The 17,785-nt window shown below is 40.3% G+C and overlaps 1 protein-coding gene across 1 annotated transcript; it reads right to left on the reverse strand.

The window, feature by feature from the left end:
- Positions 1–992: 992 nt before the first annotated feature.
- On the reverse strand, positions 993–17,608 carry LOC145447006 (zinc metalloproteinase nas-13-like). The gene is made up of 9 exons (XM_080325431.1): positions 17,467–17,608; positions 14,330–14,479; positions 12,117–12,311; positions 10,714–10,880; positions 10,516–10,651; positions 9,889–10,046; positions 7,308–7,365; positions 3,220–3,510; positions 993–1,408 (listed from the first exon to the last, which is right to left on the reverse strand). The coding sequence occupies exons 1-9, from the start codon at positions 17,504–17,506 to the stop codon at positions 1,221–1,223; spliced, it is 1,383 nt and encodes a 460-aa protein (XP_080181557.1). The 5' UTR covers positions 17,507–17,608; the 3' UTR covers positions 993–1,220.
- Positions 17,609–17,785: the final 177 nt, after the last annotated feature.

Here is a 17,785-nt window from a genome sequence, read left to right on the forward strand (position 1 = left end):
AAATTGCTTCGTGGCCCACCTCAAAATGCTCTGTGGCCCGCCCTTTGAGAACCCCTGCTCTAGCCTGTCAGAGTATTACACGCGCGAGTTAGACCGTTCCAGAGAAACCAATGTCACACAAATCTTATAATGACATAAAACCAATTTGTGCAATTTAAAGGTCGGCTCATTTTTATGATCCCTCCATTGTAGTAACGACTTCTGAGTGCCTCTTTTATCGGCTATAGTACTCAACACAGTGACCCTGTAGTGTAGCAGAGCGCTAAGAAATTATGTTGCAAGAAATTTGGCAATCGCTTCGGGCGGTCGCGACTCAACTTTTCACCCTTAGCGACCCTTATTTTAATAACCCGTGTTCTATCAAGTAACCACATAATCTCCTTATTCGAAATGTGGCAACCGTAGCTATACGGCTTCCCGCATTAAATTTGACCAATTACCTACAAAAAGGAGAAAAGGCGTTGCAATAAATTTATTACTACAACCTATACGCTACGACCGTACTCTTTGGGGTTGCTCTGGCAGATTTGAAAATCGGCTCGCCAGTAAAACCGGCAAGGTGCATGTAAAATCGTTTGACGAATCATGGAAAATGATATGGGGTGTAACAATTTGCATACAGTTATCAGAACTTGCCGACACCGCACCTAAATGATACGGCAGGCAGTTTCGATGTTTCGCGAACTTTAACGAGATTGTATATTATTATATAGCAACGTTCTAACATATCCTCGTCACAAATAAACTCGATTGTTCATCTGATTTTGTTCGGCGCAAATGGCCTGCTGTTGTGAACGGTCCTAATTTGACCTAGAAATCAGAGGTCGTGCTTTCACAGGATATCAACATCGATACATGGCACGGGTAAAAGCCATCTTTCACGTGGCGCACAATGCTGAAGGGATGGTAGGCAACACCGTTGCACTGCGTGAGATGTTGATGATCATGAAAATAGTTCTTATACTCTACTGCAAGTCGGAATTAGCACAATATTATGTTGAGGGCAATGTATTTCACAAATCGGACCAATCAATTGATACGGCGTAATCGCCAGCGATTAAGGTTCATACTGCTATTTTTTTTTATCGCGGAAACAATTTCCACTACACATATACAAACAAATTACTGCGGGTTATAGAAATTCAAAATTCGCAAGGATCAAAAGGATGATTGCTTGATGCATATCCGCTCTTCCTGTAACGAAACATTCTTCTTACGTGTTATTTTTTTCGAAACCACTCATCCTCAACGTATATCTGGATGCAAAAGTTACAGGACTTTGCGCAGTGTTCCGACATGTAATACATGGTTTCTAAGTCGTAGCAGTAACCTAACTCGGCCGCTCTTGCACAGCCAGAATCCAAGTCCTGACATGATGCAGAAAGACAAGAATCCAAATCCCAACATGCTGCAGAAAGACAAAGGTAACGTTAATATATAGTTTTGAATGAGTGGAATCTCAAAATGATATGCGGATATAGTCTTACGTGCCTACATGCATACTCTCCTATGTTCCTACGTCCGAGCCTGTTTAGCTTAAATGTTGTCTGTTGATTTATACCGTTGTGTAAGTCCGATGTATATTCTGGTTTTGTGTACCACAGGTGCATATTCACACTCTTAAATCACGGTGGTTCGCCAAGAGTGCATGCATCCTCCAGGAGCTAGGACGCACGTTGTAATTCACTTCCACTATGATAAGGAAGTGTATAACATGTTTTTAATTCATGAATTGGTGCCTACAAATATCCATAAAAATTGTACTTCGGATAGAAATGCATAAAAGTTCCGAAACTAGGTATATGAGGAAGAAACACCGATACCGATATAAAAGACTTTAAATGATTACCAGACGAGGTTGCCATAACTCAATCATAGATAGACCGACAAGTGTTTTTTGTATGGTTTGCAAGCATTGCAAAATATCATTAGGATATTGCTCAATCATACTACATTTTCATGTGTTCTTTCGGGTTTGAGCTGTCAACGTTGGATACACTTGTGAAACATTATTGCTGGTCGATATGGTTATCACAATCGGCATACAGAGAGAGCCTGTGATTCTTTTTCTATTGACAATGACCTCGGTGATTCTCAACCGTTTTGGTGTCGAGGCCGAATTCGAAACTTCAGAGTATGTATTGAGCCGCTCGAAAAACACCCTGGTAATTATAACGAAAATTTTTAAAGCATATATTTCATAACTCCTCCATTTGGATAATTCAAAAGAGTGCCATAGGCTTCTATAGATTCTAGATCGGTTATTATAGCATTGAGAGACGCAGATTGGCGAGTGCCATTCATCGAAACAAACTGCAAATGTATATCATTATTTCAACGTTATATATGACGTTTTGAGATAGCTCGTCATGCATACATGTGCACAAGCTTGCAGAAGGATGTACGTAATATTGGGCAAATTGCAATTTATACTTGAATATTGGCCGACAATTACCCTAATCATTTATGTTCGCTTCGGACCGACACTGAAATGGCTTTCAATTGTCAGCGGCTGGATCGTAGAGTAACAGTCGTATAATGGATTAGCCCCCGGGCCGACGCCACCGAGCTACTTGGACTGTCGCACACAAATACCACTAAGTATAATTACATGGATAAATTTCGATTTGGTTTCTCCAAAAAGCAATTCAAGATATACAGACTGCATGTATTATTCATCAATCCACCATTAACATTTGTTGCAAAGGTCACGTATGTCGCTAAGTTCTCATCGTAAGAATAGACATGATGACCAGTAGCAGGTAGCTAGCTATACTCCCATACAGAGTTGTACTACATTTTCAGCTATTACAAATTAGATTGGAATTAGAAAAATGTGGAAATCGAATTAAAGTCCAAAATAGAAAAAAATCAAGTTCAGTTTACATCAACACCGAGTTCATACTTATAAGCATGATGATGGTATATGTGTCTATACGCCAAGCTTGGCTCTTTTCCCGCTATATAGTTCTCCTGTGTAGTATTGTCACGAAAACCAGGAGTTAGAATTGGAATCGAAGCACCGAGAAACATTTATCAAAATTGATTATAATTAGATTAACGGCATGTCACTCAAATTAGTCTAACTATTTACCTAGATAATTCTTGGAGTTGCTAGTTGTCCAAGTATGCTCAATTGTAGTATCGGGTCAAGAAAATGTGGACAGGATGTTAATGTTTAGCGATTGCCGAGTCTCGTAATAGATTTACTCCACTTACAGCAGAATCCGCAAGTTTTTTCGCACTCTGCCTTGGCCTGTGAAAAATAAAATGTGTCCGTGCAAAGGCCATGAGCTGCCAAGTGTTCACAATCTGGAACCAAATCTTCGCAAAGTCCGTTGTCGGTGGGCTCAGGCGTTGTCTCCTCGTCGACAAGCGCCGTAGTTTCATCATCAGTAGTTGTGGTTGTTGCGGCGGTAGTTGTCGTAGTCGTAGTAGTAGTAGTAGTGGGAGTAGTCGTAGTAGTCGGCCTCAACGTCGTGGACTTGGGTGGTTTAGTGGTTATGGCTCCTGCGAAAAAGTAAGATATGAACATTCTCAAACTGTCGACTTATGAACACGATTATTTTAATAAATCTTTTCCTTGTTATGCGGGAATCTCATGTCATCTTCACGATGCAGGGGTCACACTCGGCTAGACAGATATTGGTGAAGATAAAGAATAATATTATGGAACGTGGAGTGTGGAACTTATTGCCTGACGATATCGTTTGCGCCACGGTCTACACAACGCAAACAGATTCAGAAAAGGGCATTCAGACGAGTTGATTACTAGAGATACCAACTGCTAGAGATATGGTACAGTTAGATAGCACATCAGACCATGTAATATAAGGATTTAGCCTAGTACACTCGTTGTGCAAGGGATATTGAAGGTACCGAAGACCACTCCATACCGGTCTTTCACTGCCACTCGCAGTAACTCCCCACCTGATCTGGTTCTAATGATAACTTCAGAAAATCATTTATAATGGTCAAGTGAGATATAGTACGAATTCGAAAGCAACTGCCACCGAGCTATCATGCAAGAGACGTTCTTAAACTGAGGTCCACGAACCCCTTGGGGGTCCGTGATAGGGCAATCGTCATCACAAAACTTTAAAAAAAAAGAAAACAGATTACCACTTTGGAATGACCCTGAGAGGGGGACTGTCACTAGCTCGTCTAGTCATTAGTTATCATATTTCGGCAATAAATAGCTTAAATAGAGAGGACCTTGGAGTGAGGACTTACGAGACACCTGCTTCGAAAATTTGAGGGTACGCGCAACAACCCCTAAAATCCGAAGAGGTGCGCGATCAGAAAAGTTCATGAACCCCATGATATAAACGAATATTGTTTTCATACCATCTAGGAATGTTCCGAGCGGTAGATTTACGTTCGGGCGCTGATTGCGAAGCTGGCTTATTCAGATATTGGCGTGGACAGCGAACCGCAGTAGGTTTTCTACGGAGACGATTTTAATGAAATACCTGTGTTTTGAAGTAATCCTAACATGTATGATTGGAGTTCAATTTCATATCATTCATTTCATCACAATGTGAATGAGAAAGCGAATCCAAAACAAAACTTGTAACGTCATGATTTATACAGGGTTGTAATGGCTCGAGTCATGACTCGACACGAGTTCGACTCCAGACCCGATTTTCTGATGACTCGACTTGACTCGAGTCATTTTCTGAAAATACGAAAATGACTCGACTCGACTCGAGTCAATCTGTGTATTGACTCGACTTGGACTCCAGTCATTGCACATCACTCGAACCAAGTCATATGACTCGAGACTCCGACGGCCAAGTCCGACATTTCATTGTAATTTCGAAGAATAGTAAAGTAACAACCTTATTGGCATTCCGTCTATTGGTACTGGTACTTCCAAATGTGACTGAAGCTGCTAAACGTGAGGAATATCATTCGATATCACGAAACAGTTATTAAAAGTGGGTTTAACAACACTTTAACTGGAAACTGAGCACTCGGACTCGACCCTCTGCTCGATGATTTGGACTCGGACTTGACTCGGTGGTGAATTGAAAATGACTCGACTTGACTCGAGTCAAAACTATAAAGGTGAGATTGACTTGAGACTTGGAGCCTTGTGACTTAGTTACAATCCTGTATTTACATCAAGGGCGGGAAACTTTCCCAGTCGGCGGGCCGGAAAGGGGAAAATGAAGTAGGCCTACTCGGCGGACCGGATTCTTGAATTGTTACATTAATCGCGTATGAATTCATATTCATCTATACAAAGGATAAATCACATTTATTGTAAACTTCGAGTTTAAAGCATAGAGACTAAAACAATCAATGAATTTATCACCGCGTGCTTCAATAGCTGTTGAAGTCAATGAGATATCTGTGGTCGATCAAAGTTTTCAAAAGTTCTATGGCTGCATGTCGGATGTACAAACCCTTAGTAAAGACTTCACGCGAACATCAGTGGGATTGGAACGCCGATTTGTCATGTAAATGTTCATAGTTGAAAATGTTTGCTCTCAGATGCATGTATACCCGGGCCACGCGCCACATTATCATGTAAGATCAGAAACCGTCTGCGGGCCGTATGTTGCCCGTCCCTGATTTGCACTCATTTATCAGAATTCTGGTGGACGTATCAGACTGTTTTAGACGTTAATAATGAAATGACTCGCTTCCGTCACTGTTACACGCTTCACCTAGGTTCCCGGGTGGTGGCCGAGTTATATAATATATTTTGTATGATGTATTTGCTACATTTTGGTCTTTGGTTCAGAATAGTTCCTGGCGTTCCGGAAATTCTCCTGGGATCGGATTGAAAAGAAATATAGTAACTCGGCCACCTTACCAAAAGTTTGTAGAAACTAATAATCCAGTAAGTTTGTTTGTTGGTGGTATTCACGGTGTTTGTGGACAGCTATGGTTATTTACACCAGGCCAATTTTCTTCATTTTTGTTCCGTAGATGCCAAATTGTAGCACGGGCCACTTCTAGGCATTTATAAGACGCCGCATGCACAAATGAGATGGCGAGGAGGAGCCTAGACAAACCTCAAACCCTAGTTAGTTCACAGTCAGCTAGTTACCGGTTTTTGGAGTAGGTATTCTACTTATAGTGCTAGTTGCGGATTTTGATATGCGAGTAGTTCTAGTTCTATAGTTGCAGATTTAAAGAAGTAGTTGCCTGACAACCACATGCAGGTGCCATCCTTTGGCGTGACTCGTGATACCTGTGCTCTGCTGCGCGATGTTATCGCTGCCATGGCTAGATCAGAATCATAACTCCTAGCAATGGCGTAGCCAGGGGCGCTCCTATATCAAACCTGAAGTGATGTTCATGTGGAAAGTCGATTTGAATCCGTTAAATTAATATTTTTCGTTCTAGTTCTAGCTGCGACTTTTGAAAAGTGAGTAGTTCTAGTTGCAAATTTTGAAAATCCAGTAGTTTGTGCAATTATATTCTCATCCTTACAATGCTGGATGCGAATGTGGATCGTTACTCGCACAAACTCTCTTGGGTGTTTTCGAGATTTGTCATATCGCTGTTGAATTATCCAGTGGAAAGACGTTACGATTCACCCAGCTATTCGCCACGTCTTACTACCAAGAATGTACTATGTTCAATAATTACTATGAATAATTACTACTACTTCGGCAATATCTTAGGTGCCTGGGCATAGAGGTGCTTTCCAACGCCATTCCAGTCAAACAAATATTAAAATCTTCCACTACTATTACTATTTCCGATAACCGAAGAGTGTGTGTGTGTGTGGGGGGGGGGTTAAATCTGTAAGAACTGTCAATCTAAACATAGACACCGCGTACAATGATTGAAATAACCATTTTGACTCCTGGGGTTCATATTCACGTTCGCGTCCACTGAGAATGTATTGTGAGAGATTGTAGTCACGCCAACCGTAGAAGCTTTCAGGGCTTCGCACCAGGATTATAACTAAGTCACAAGGTCACAATCTCACTTTTTAAATTCTGACTCGAGTCAAAACGAGTCATTTTCAATTCACCGCCAAGTCAAATCCGAGTGCAGGTCCAGATGAAAAGGTTCGTTTCCCAGTCCAAGTCATTATGTTGACTACCCAGTTTCGAGTTGAAGTCATGTTAACAACAGATTTTACAACTATGCTCGGTAGGTCGTGGGTTCGATCGCCGGGCGCGTCAGACCCGAAGACTCGAAAACTGGTATCCTCAGCTATCCTGCTAGGCGCTCAGCATCCACGGATAGTGTGGAGGAGAAAAAACGAAGGTGCAGACTAAATGATTTTTAGTGCAAAGTCTGCACATACTTAGTGTGAGTGTCTGTACACCAAAATTTACCTGGGCATTTGTACATCAAGCGCAGCTGGTCAATGTCAGTGTCGGCCATTCTCTCTCTCTGTAGAACCGTTGAGTTTGTCATTAGTAGGTATGTAATTATATTAGATCGTTCGAAAATTTGTTCGACAGCGATTCATTGCTTATTGATATCAATCCATATAAAGAATAAATCGCGATTACATACTGGTACATGTGCGGAATCTAACAGTTAAGCAGTCAATACGAAGTCTTGGATTAGGATTGTCAGGGATTGTTTCTTTGAATCGAGTAAGAGTGAGCACAATTTAATGCAGGCCTGGGCAAAGTGCGGCCCGCGGGCCAAATGCGGCCCGCCGAGCGATTCTGTGCGGCCCGCGAAAGGCTGTTTGAAATTTAACATATCAAATCTACTTTTTAATATGGCTGCGTGGACTAAAACCATACGATGTATAAACTGGACCGGAAATTCGTTTACTATCAAACCTGTTCATTAACATACCGTGATTACGCAGCCTATGCGTACCGCACATGCCTAATCCAGATTAAAACTAAAGTCAATGTAGCAAGTTATGCCGTTAGAATGAAAGTCACAAGAAGTCACCAAACCTTCTTTGGTGCCATTGTCACATTATGCATTACACGGTCTGCGTTTCAAATTGTTACGTGATGTGTTTCCAAATCCATAATTCACGAAACAAGTGAATCATTGACCATGCTTTCTATGAATATATCACCAACCATAAAGGATGCAAAAAAAAAGAAAGCCGAAAGTTGAAATTCAGAAAATGGTTGATAACTACAACCTTCGCTAATCAACAAGGCCATTTCGGCAAGCTGCACACTTCTCTGAAACCAGCTACCAACACAATAAGCTACATATTATCCTTAGGACCGTAACTCCCGCACCTCAAATCCCCCAATTGTGTGGTGAGCTCGACGGGCGCCCAAAATTATTTCATGAGTAAACATAAATTATAGGGTATTTTTTTTAAATTTATGCAACTTCATTCAATGGTTTTTAGAATGGGCATTCGGCGTTAGCCATTACCGCGCCACGACGCATCAAGATAAATGAACTTTAGGCCAACACGGGATTCCGAGAAGGCACTGCAATTGCAACTGCTGATCAAATTAACTAAGTAAAGGGAATAAAGCTCGACAGCGAGAAAACCTTGGCCGAAAAGGACTGCCGTTATGTTGACTGAAAACCTTAAAGTCCAATTGTCCATTGGCAATATTTGCCAGTGAAAAACTACCAATCGGGAATCGGGGTCGTCTTTTAAGTTTGGTACGCTTCGGCGATTTCAATATCTTTTCACATAGCAGACGGGAGGTCACGAAATAACAACATGTAACGAAGTAATTATACCAACGGGCCCTCCCGAATATTTCCAAGACAGTACCTCATTCAGCTCTAGCGGTAAAATTGAGTGGGCCACTAGGTGGGCTGAGAGAGGTAAAAAAATATAGCAATATTTTTGCAATTACCAATATTATTGACCGATTGAATCATGAAAAAAATTCCGCTCTTCGCGCGATTAGGGCGCAGACGTTGCTAATTAATGTATATCTCGTGCATCGTGCATCTCGATGAGGGCTGCTATTGATAGAAAAACGTGGATAGGGGTTCAAAGAGAGTTTAAAATGTATCATGTTTAACATTGTTCAAATTATGACGGCAAGTAGATATTCTTTTGGGTAATTAACTGTCGCTTTGTCATTCCTCAATATCAACACATCCACTGAGCACCAATTCGTACAATTCAATGCTTCCAATTTAGAAATAGAATCAATACGATGGATATTCTAAAATTTCTGACTCGGGCCGCCAAAATATTTCTGCTTCTCATTTGGCCCGCGGAGAAAAATAATTGCCCACCACTGATTTACAGCATATCCATTCATCATGCATCGTAAGTAGGGTTCCATTCGAAACAAAAATCAATTTAAAGCAAATATGTTTAAGACATGGCCCTTTTTTAAAACATGTTTTTTTATGTCATGGCGTCATGAGTCTTTAATTGTGGATCGTCATTTACAATTGAAAATATAGGGTAAACATGGTGCAGTTGACGAAAACGGCTCCCGACCCGTCTCACAAACGGACAAAATGTCTGTAGCCAGGACGACATCGTATCAATGATGTATATATACATGCTATAACTGTTGAACCGACGACGGTTCCGGTGGTTCTATAACCATTCCATATGTAGGCTATATACGTTGACTATATCGGGTGCAAATCGCGTGTATGCTCATGCTACATGTTTTGTTGAAAGTATTGACACAATTACGGCATAATTATGCAACTTTTGAAAAAAATAATCTTTTTTTATAAAAGCCTTTGTTGAAGACATTGATACGAACAAATGCAGAATATATATGTGTGTCTGCTAGCTGTGGTTATTCAAAAGTAATATTGAACCCTGATACTGAACAATTTACGCCAAATAATTTTTAAACGACTTCATCCAGTGATTTGATATCATGGAGAAGGTTTGCAGATCATTTGTCCCAATTTTATTCTCTCGACGTTAAAGAAAAATGATGTACTCGTTACCACACTATTACATTGTATTATAAATAATCCACGACATCTAACCTGAGCATTGAAACCGCGTCCGTCTTTCGTCGTGATCGTTTTCTTCCCATTTCTGCTAAAATCATCGTCTCTATAGTGCATGATGGAATAGATATCGTATGGCGATCCGAGAGAATCGACGTCCGCCTTGCTTTTTTTGTTAAAGTTATTGCGATATACTGAACACACAATTTTAAACGTATATTTTTTCACGGTATATTTTTCATTCCCATTTATTTAGATCGGGAAACGTTTTAATGTTCTATGCCCATTCTAGCAGGTCTCTTCCGATGGAAGGTAACCCAAGACCGAAACCATAAAGTATCAGTTATCACTTCAGACTCATCCATAGGCCCAATTGTAACAGTTTGCGACGGCTGAATATTGAAGCTGTGAGGCAGCAAAACACCGTTTGCTTTAAATGCAACCCTAAGGAGACCGTGGCGGAATGTAAAATTAAGTGTGGTAATTGTCTGTTGTCTGTATGTATATTATATTATATATTAATATTATAACGTTGCAGTAGATTTGGTTTAGCCGCTTTAACATCAATTACTATCGGCGTGTCAGCTGTAGATATGCCTTAGTAAAGTGTGACCGGAGTAACGATGATTTTGGCTTTGTGGTGGGCGAATCGGCAGTACTAACATGGTGTAATGTTTTCCCACTGAATCGTCACGTAATCGTCTCTATCAGGCCTTTGCTGCTCGTGGAAAAATCCGAGGGCATGCATGATCTCGTGAATGACGGTACCTTTCCAACCGCATCCATTTCCGATTTGCACCTGTAATCATTCAATTAAAACTCCTAGCAGGACACCCTTGGAACGCGTAGCATGACGCAAACCGGGTTTTTCTTATTCTTCAGTCTTCCCACGTAAGACCAGCATCCGCCTTGTCCATCGTTTTGGAAAAACAGATAATTTCTCTCATTCCTTCTTTTCACGAACTTAAAACATATCAATCGTTCGAAGTCTTTGATCGCATCCTGGATCGCATTTTTAGCTTTTTCATCTGTATGAATAGAAAGAATACTAATGGTTCCAAGATAGTCGGAAGTCACAATATGGAAATAAAATAGATATTGGAAGTGACAGGCCGAAAATAGCCGTGTCACACATATGGACAAACAAATCATTACCTCATTTCTCTTGGTATACTCAGACCTTTGGTTAAAAACATTAATTAAAAATATCACAATAAGCGGAGGCAGCATATAAACTTGGTAACGTTGATCGTTCAAGACTTAGAGGCGAAAATAAAATTATAAAAATCGTGACAATAAAGATCCATTATCGCGTGACGAAAAATGAGCTAGTCTGAAAGGGGGTGGGGCATGCGCTTGCCATTACGCTACACCACGGACCTCCAACCTCCTAGGGGTCGTGAAAACGAAAATTATCTATTAATGACTATTACAAGAATGCCAACTACCCGGATGTTATCGGCGGCTCATTTCTGAAAATTTCAGTAAATTTGGAAAAATAGTGTAACAACGACCCTAAGAGGAATGCGTGCGCAGGAAACAACGTATCAAATAACTCAAACCATCGTTATAGAGCACCACTTGCTATATCGCACGGTCGTTGTCGGGGCAACACTATGAAGATTATGGTTCCAGCGCATAACAATCAATAGGACGAGAATTTCTCCTTCCAAAATAAAAGTACAAGATACGATAGTGATATGTGTAAACAGATATACACAAACGCTCGACGCGGTCGCCAGCTTTCCACATGAGATGTAAGTAGGTTTGGTCGAAGGGGCTGACCAGCTTTTAGTAATCAGCATCACCTCAAATTGAGAGTGGGGTCGCGAAACATTTTCAAATCGAAATTAGGCGTCGCCACCATAAAAAGGCTGGGAACCGATGCGCTGGACAAAACATATAGACTCTATCGTTCATGTTTGTATTTTTGCTTGGCTGTGAAATTTCCATTGACGTTTGGATGACATTTTACGTTCGAAAAACATGAATAAATGCGAATATGCTGGTATGAATTCGATGTTTCCCAACTACGCGTATGATCATCACATTGCTCACAGTATGCCGATTCGAAGAACATTCGAACACTTCGAAAATGATTAGCATTGGTGAAGGGGTCAGTTCTCAACTGTGCGTTTGACATCTGAATATCATTGATTTCAGTTTCTGTGCAGTGACGACGTGTTATGACGAGTTACAGCAATATATAAAAAGTCACATTGAAACACAAATATAAGATGTATATACCAGTAAAGAGCTATTACCGATGCTTGCATCAATGACATAAGGAATTTTCCACATTCCATTCCTCAGTGGATAGGTGTTCCATTTGGGTATCGTCTCAGTGGAAGCGTCGAATTGAATGCCAGCTTTCAGCAATTTCTTGTAGCTTTCGGTTTGAAATTGAGAGCGCAAGTATCCCCTCGTTCCCGGTGACAGTTTCATATCATCTATCATTTCTGTGAGGCAGGGAAATGTAAAATACCAAGTAGCGGGATGTAATGTATATCATTAAGGTATTGTAGACATTGATCGCGGTGTAATAAAAGGCAGTCAAAGTATATGATGGAATAATGAAACGTAATTCTGCACCACTCTACACCAGTGATTCTTAACCTTTATGAGCCCACGGAACACTTACGAAAATGTAAATCTTAAAAACAAAAGTGTACCACAATGCCCATGCATCACTATAGATTACTGGTGCATAAAATGAACAGTGCATCGATAGAGATTTCGAATATAATTTTCAGACAAAAAGAAAACATTATGATGAATATTTGTTGCAAATTAGAGCGACTTCTCCTGTTCATTTTCAGGCACCAAATCAGAATTTCGTGGAATGTTTTTTCGTACAGTTCGGTCAAAAGGCAGCAGCGTGACAGGAATTGCATCATTTACAAATTAGCTTATGGATATTAAAGGGACAAACGAACTTACGGAAGAACGGGAATTCTATTGCAGACCCCTACCTCATTTGCGTACGCCGCAGCACACGACCTACCACCGCAACAGACAAAATTTTTCTGCTTATCGTGCCTAATTACCGGCAAACAATAATGTTCAAGACTAACGGATCAGCATTAGGGTAAGTTTTTGTTGAAGTAAAACACGTGGAAAGTTGTACTTATTTCTCACACAAGTTGTATTTATTTTTCACAATAGTTTAGGGTTGCCATGTGTCAGCAATTTCCCGGACATGTCCGGAATTTCACCGTTGAAACTGCGTTCGGTAGGAATTTCCAAGCTGATAATCATTTTCTAAATCAACATAAACAATATTATTTTTGGGCAGATTTATGCTATGTGAAATTTTTCTTCGCGGTGCGCGCGATTTAGTATCCCATATTTTGGTTTGGAGACAACCACCCTCGCAAAAACTGCGTTCAAAAATAAAGAAAAATAACATTCATTTACATAAATAATTGTAATCGCAATTAGAGAATAGCGGTATATTTGTAAAGTCGGTTTAGGCCGTTTGGATGCTGTTTCAAAAAAGGGGTTCTAAACATGGGGGTAGTTTGCCTTTATTCTGGGGTTGAACGTTGAACGTCTGTTGAACGTAATTGCCGTGAGTAAGTCTGGGCAAATGTGACGACCGTTTAATTAGTAATCAGCTTCTCAAATTTTGAGCTGGGCCACGGAACATTTTCAAATTGGAAATGAAGTCATGACCATAAAAGTTGGAAATCATCGGATGTGCGGTCTTGTATAGCTCGGTGGTGCAGTGCGCACCAACATTAGGCTGATGAATAATCTTATCGGTGTGACATGAACTTGACTTAACGATGTACAATAACGCTCCTTGCATTTTTGAAGTCGTCATCCTCCAAAAGCTCTACCGCTAACTCTGATCATGTGGGAGGAGAGAGAATCAAATTATATAGTAATACACGAAAGAATCAATATTATTGACATAGTTCATTCAAATCATTTAACGAACAGAGGCATATAGAAACCAGATGTATAAAGTAGGTCCCAGAAGTTGCATCGATTGCCCTGCTATGGGCCCAAGATCAGTGTGTATTTGTGCCAGAGGGGGCTGGGGGGGCAAAACTCAGTGTTAGTGACTTCCATAAAATCAATAGCCACAAAAAATGGACCCGGTAAAAATTTAATTTTCGGCGGTCTAGCCTGAATGTACGTCAAATCAGAAAGATCCTCAAATTTAAACGACAGTGAATTAATCAAGCGATCTATTGACATACCGTGCCAAATATTTCCAGTAAAAAGTTGCATGAAAAATCGAAAAAAGTCTCAAAAATTTGCCCGAAAAAAGGGAGAAAAGCTGCAAAAATTGCAATATAAGCTTACCCCAACGGCTTAACATTCCATACTACATAACTTCTGAGTATTTAGGAAGATGTCGGAGGCAGTAAAAAAGTTGCAAAAGTTGCAAAAACTTGCTCATACATTTATTAGTCGATATCTGTGATCACGAATATCCTTATAATACTGCGGAAGAAATGACAATCACCTGCGTTTTCATCGCATTCGCAGATACCACAGTTGTTGCTATCCCTTAGAAACCCGAGGCATGTCTTCTGGCAATTATCGAGCGATGGGCAGGTAGGGATGCTGTTTACGATGGCGTATAAACAAGCCATCGGTATGAAAATCGTGGTTCCTGCAAAATAACCCCAAGATTTTCATGGACGCGGCTATGGCTTAGAACAAATTTTGTCATAATTTAAAAATAAATCATTATTAAACACTAATACGGTAGAGACGAAATATTGTCGTCAGATCTAGAACCATACAGAAAATTAGAGTTATAACCAGGCCGTGTTATTTTTGGCATTTCAGGAGCCAGATGCCAAAACTGCCAAAAATAAAAATTTGAAAATGCCAAAAATAAGCAATTTTTGGCATATGCCAAAAATAACACGGCCTGCCAAATAGTGTATTTCGTTCATGGTGTTGTGTTAACAGGACCGCGTTACAAGCGAGAAGAGCGTTTGTGAAAGGCAGGTTTCTTAATCTGGGTCCAGCCCACCCATTAGGGGTGAAAGCATGGTGTCCTAAATGGTGTGGGCACAGCGTGATTGAACGGCTGACTGCATTTGATTTACGTCATACTTTCCATTTGTCCAAAGGCGATTTTACGACCATTTTTGACCGGCTTGTCGAGCACTAAATTTGATAAAACGGGTATCAATGAGAAGCTGCCGCAGTACTGATTATTAAAATATAAATTATATTCTGCTCATGGAGCTGGAACCCACAAAATCAATTTTTGCATTGTGATCGAGTTGAACATTGTGACGCAACAAACTGTCTGGCTATTTCTGAGCCGCATAGTCTCGTTTTGCCAGACAGTCTTGTTGCGTCAATGTTCTTAAACAAGCTAACCTTCCCAAAACTCTTCCATGCGAGTTGGTAATATTAAAGCCACCTAAAGTGACAAAAGTCCTCCGAAAATATATCGGTAGACTGAAGGAGAAATGATAGTCGGGCTACTAAATAGAATGTGTTGAGAGACAACACAGGAAACTCCTGGAAAAGGATCGGGAAGAAAATTCTTTCCACGATGAGATCGATGGCACTGGCGAAGTGATCTTATTTCATGATGCATGGAAGCCGGTTCGGCCCTCCAAAGATTTTGAAGCTCTGAAAACCTTTTGTGGATGACTGGCAACATTCTTTCCCGGCTACTGTTGAAGCCGATATTTCCCAGATTCGCTGGGCGAGAAATGAATTTAGGAGAAACTTAGCTGACCTGAATTTGGAAGCACTGTTACAGTGCAAACGATTTAAGTCTATTCAACAGCTGTAACAATCAGCTGTTGAGCGTGTTTGTTAGGCTTTTCTTTCTTTTTCTTCTTTTTGCTTATTGGCACCGAGACCGATGGCTACTGCACATTTTGTGGTCTCGTTTGATATTATTAACCTATGAAATCGTTAGGTTTTTTCTTCTTCTTATTGTTTGTTGGCACTGATTATACGTGGATGTTGCATATTTTGTGGTGTCTTTTGACAAACTAGCCCAAATAAAGCGTTTTTGTGACTAATTCGAGGCTGAAACTATCTATTTAGAGGACGATGCCAAAACTGCCAAAAATAAAAATCGAAAAATGCCAAAAATAAGTTATTTTTGGCAGTTTTGGCATATGCCAAAAATAACACGGCCTGGTTATAACCAAGGTACAGGGTTCCGAGTCACAAGTCAATATTAGTTTTATAGTTTCGACTCGACTCGTTTTCAGCTCACAACCGAGTCAAGTCCGAATCCAAGGCAGTTAGCGAATGATCGAGTACAAGTCGAGTCAATACACAAAGTTACTCAAGTCAAGTCTAGTCAACGAAAAATTATGCCACGAGTCCTACCCAAACCGAGTCATGAGTCGAGTCATTACTAATTCATGTATATTTCCAGCTTGCACTATACTTGCTCATGTGGTTATGATTTTAGAATACTTCTACTTATACATGACAGTTCACTATGGTCCAGCCAAAATTAGGCATAGAATACTTATACCCCTTTGTATTTACTTGTAAATCGTTACCTCTACTTCTACTTGAATTGAAACTTACGGTGCTCGTTCTACTTGCACTTGGGTACCGACGATGAGTACTATTATCACATCCAGGGATTCAGCGATAATGAAATTATGTTGCCTTCAAAATGCTGTTGACTCTGCCTCTTTTTTGGCACGGTCAAATGTCTTCCCAACTATTGCAGATTCACACAGCGTACCTAATATACCGTGCATTAAATTCCACTTAGTACTCAAACTCATACTACTATATCAGAGGCAGCTGATTCCTTCCCATCATAAACCACAGCGACTGACAAATGCAAAGCGGACCAGTTTCCAGTACATGCAATGGTTCCATTATGGTATTAGACTACATGGTGATTGCCTTACAAATAGGCCTACGTAAAATGAACTCACGATATGCTTCGAACAACAAACAAAAAACTCACAGCACATTATTTACAATACTATCAACATAGATGTAAAAAAATAAGAAAGTGGATTTCACTTTTTCGTTATATTGATATACTGACGATTAGCACTGGGCAACAGCGAGTATCCGAGTGATTTTGAATCGGCTATCAGGTTTAGAGTCGAGCATGAATTATGGGGAAATTTAAGCGTGTGCCTGATTAGGCGAACGCAATGAATATAATGCCCGTTCTGCATCACATAAAAGATTATTATGTATTTTCTAACCATATCTATTTCACTTAGCTTTGTGGCAATACTGTCAGTTGCTCAGATGCTCACGACGTCGCGGATATGTCATTTGCACCAACGTGCGTAGCTCTGTACCATGTGTTTCGTATGCCGCGATACTACTAATAGTTTCACAGCCTTCCACAGTGAAGAAAAGTATTGCAACTAAAATTATCATTAATAAATTGACTCTTTGTCAATTAACGTATGATTCCAGTGCTCGAAATGTCGTTTCTCACTACTCGAATCATCATAATTAATACATGATTCAGATACGAATACTAGAAGCATTTTCCCCAGCCATAGTCATGGTGCCTGATAATTTATGAAAACGTGCACTATGGTCGTACAAGCGACAGTCATTGATCAGACTTAGATATATACATCATTCGATCAAGTACGCATTACTATATGCGCCGTTTCGTCTACTTACGAGATTGCATCTTTCCGGCGAAGGCGTCAGACATAGACATACACCTAAATATCCTCTGTGCGCACCGCGTTGATTTCCATCTGGAACTGTAAGATAAGAGGACAGAGATACAACCTAGAAGGCGATAAAAGTTTGTGACACATACGTATCTTCTAATAATGCGGCTGAAAATTAAATTTAAAGACCCTGCTCATATATGACGTGATGCTGCAGCGTGAGTTTTCTAAACACACGGTATTGAGATTCTTATGGTTAAGCAATGAAATCCCTGTATTTCAACTCGTAAATCATAAGCATTAGAACGCTGATTACGATTGGC

Source organism: Botryllus schlosseri, chromosome 9 (assembly GCF_051294905.1).
Source record: "Botryllus schlosseri isolate E-star chromosome 9, Bs_hap1, whole genome shotgun sequence".
NCBI classification, from domain to species: domain Eukaryota; kingdom Metazoa; phylum Chordata; class Ascidiacea; order Stolidobranchia; family Styelidae; genus Botryllus; species Botryllus schlosseri.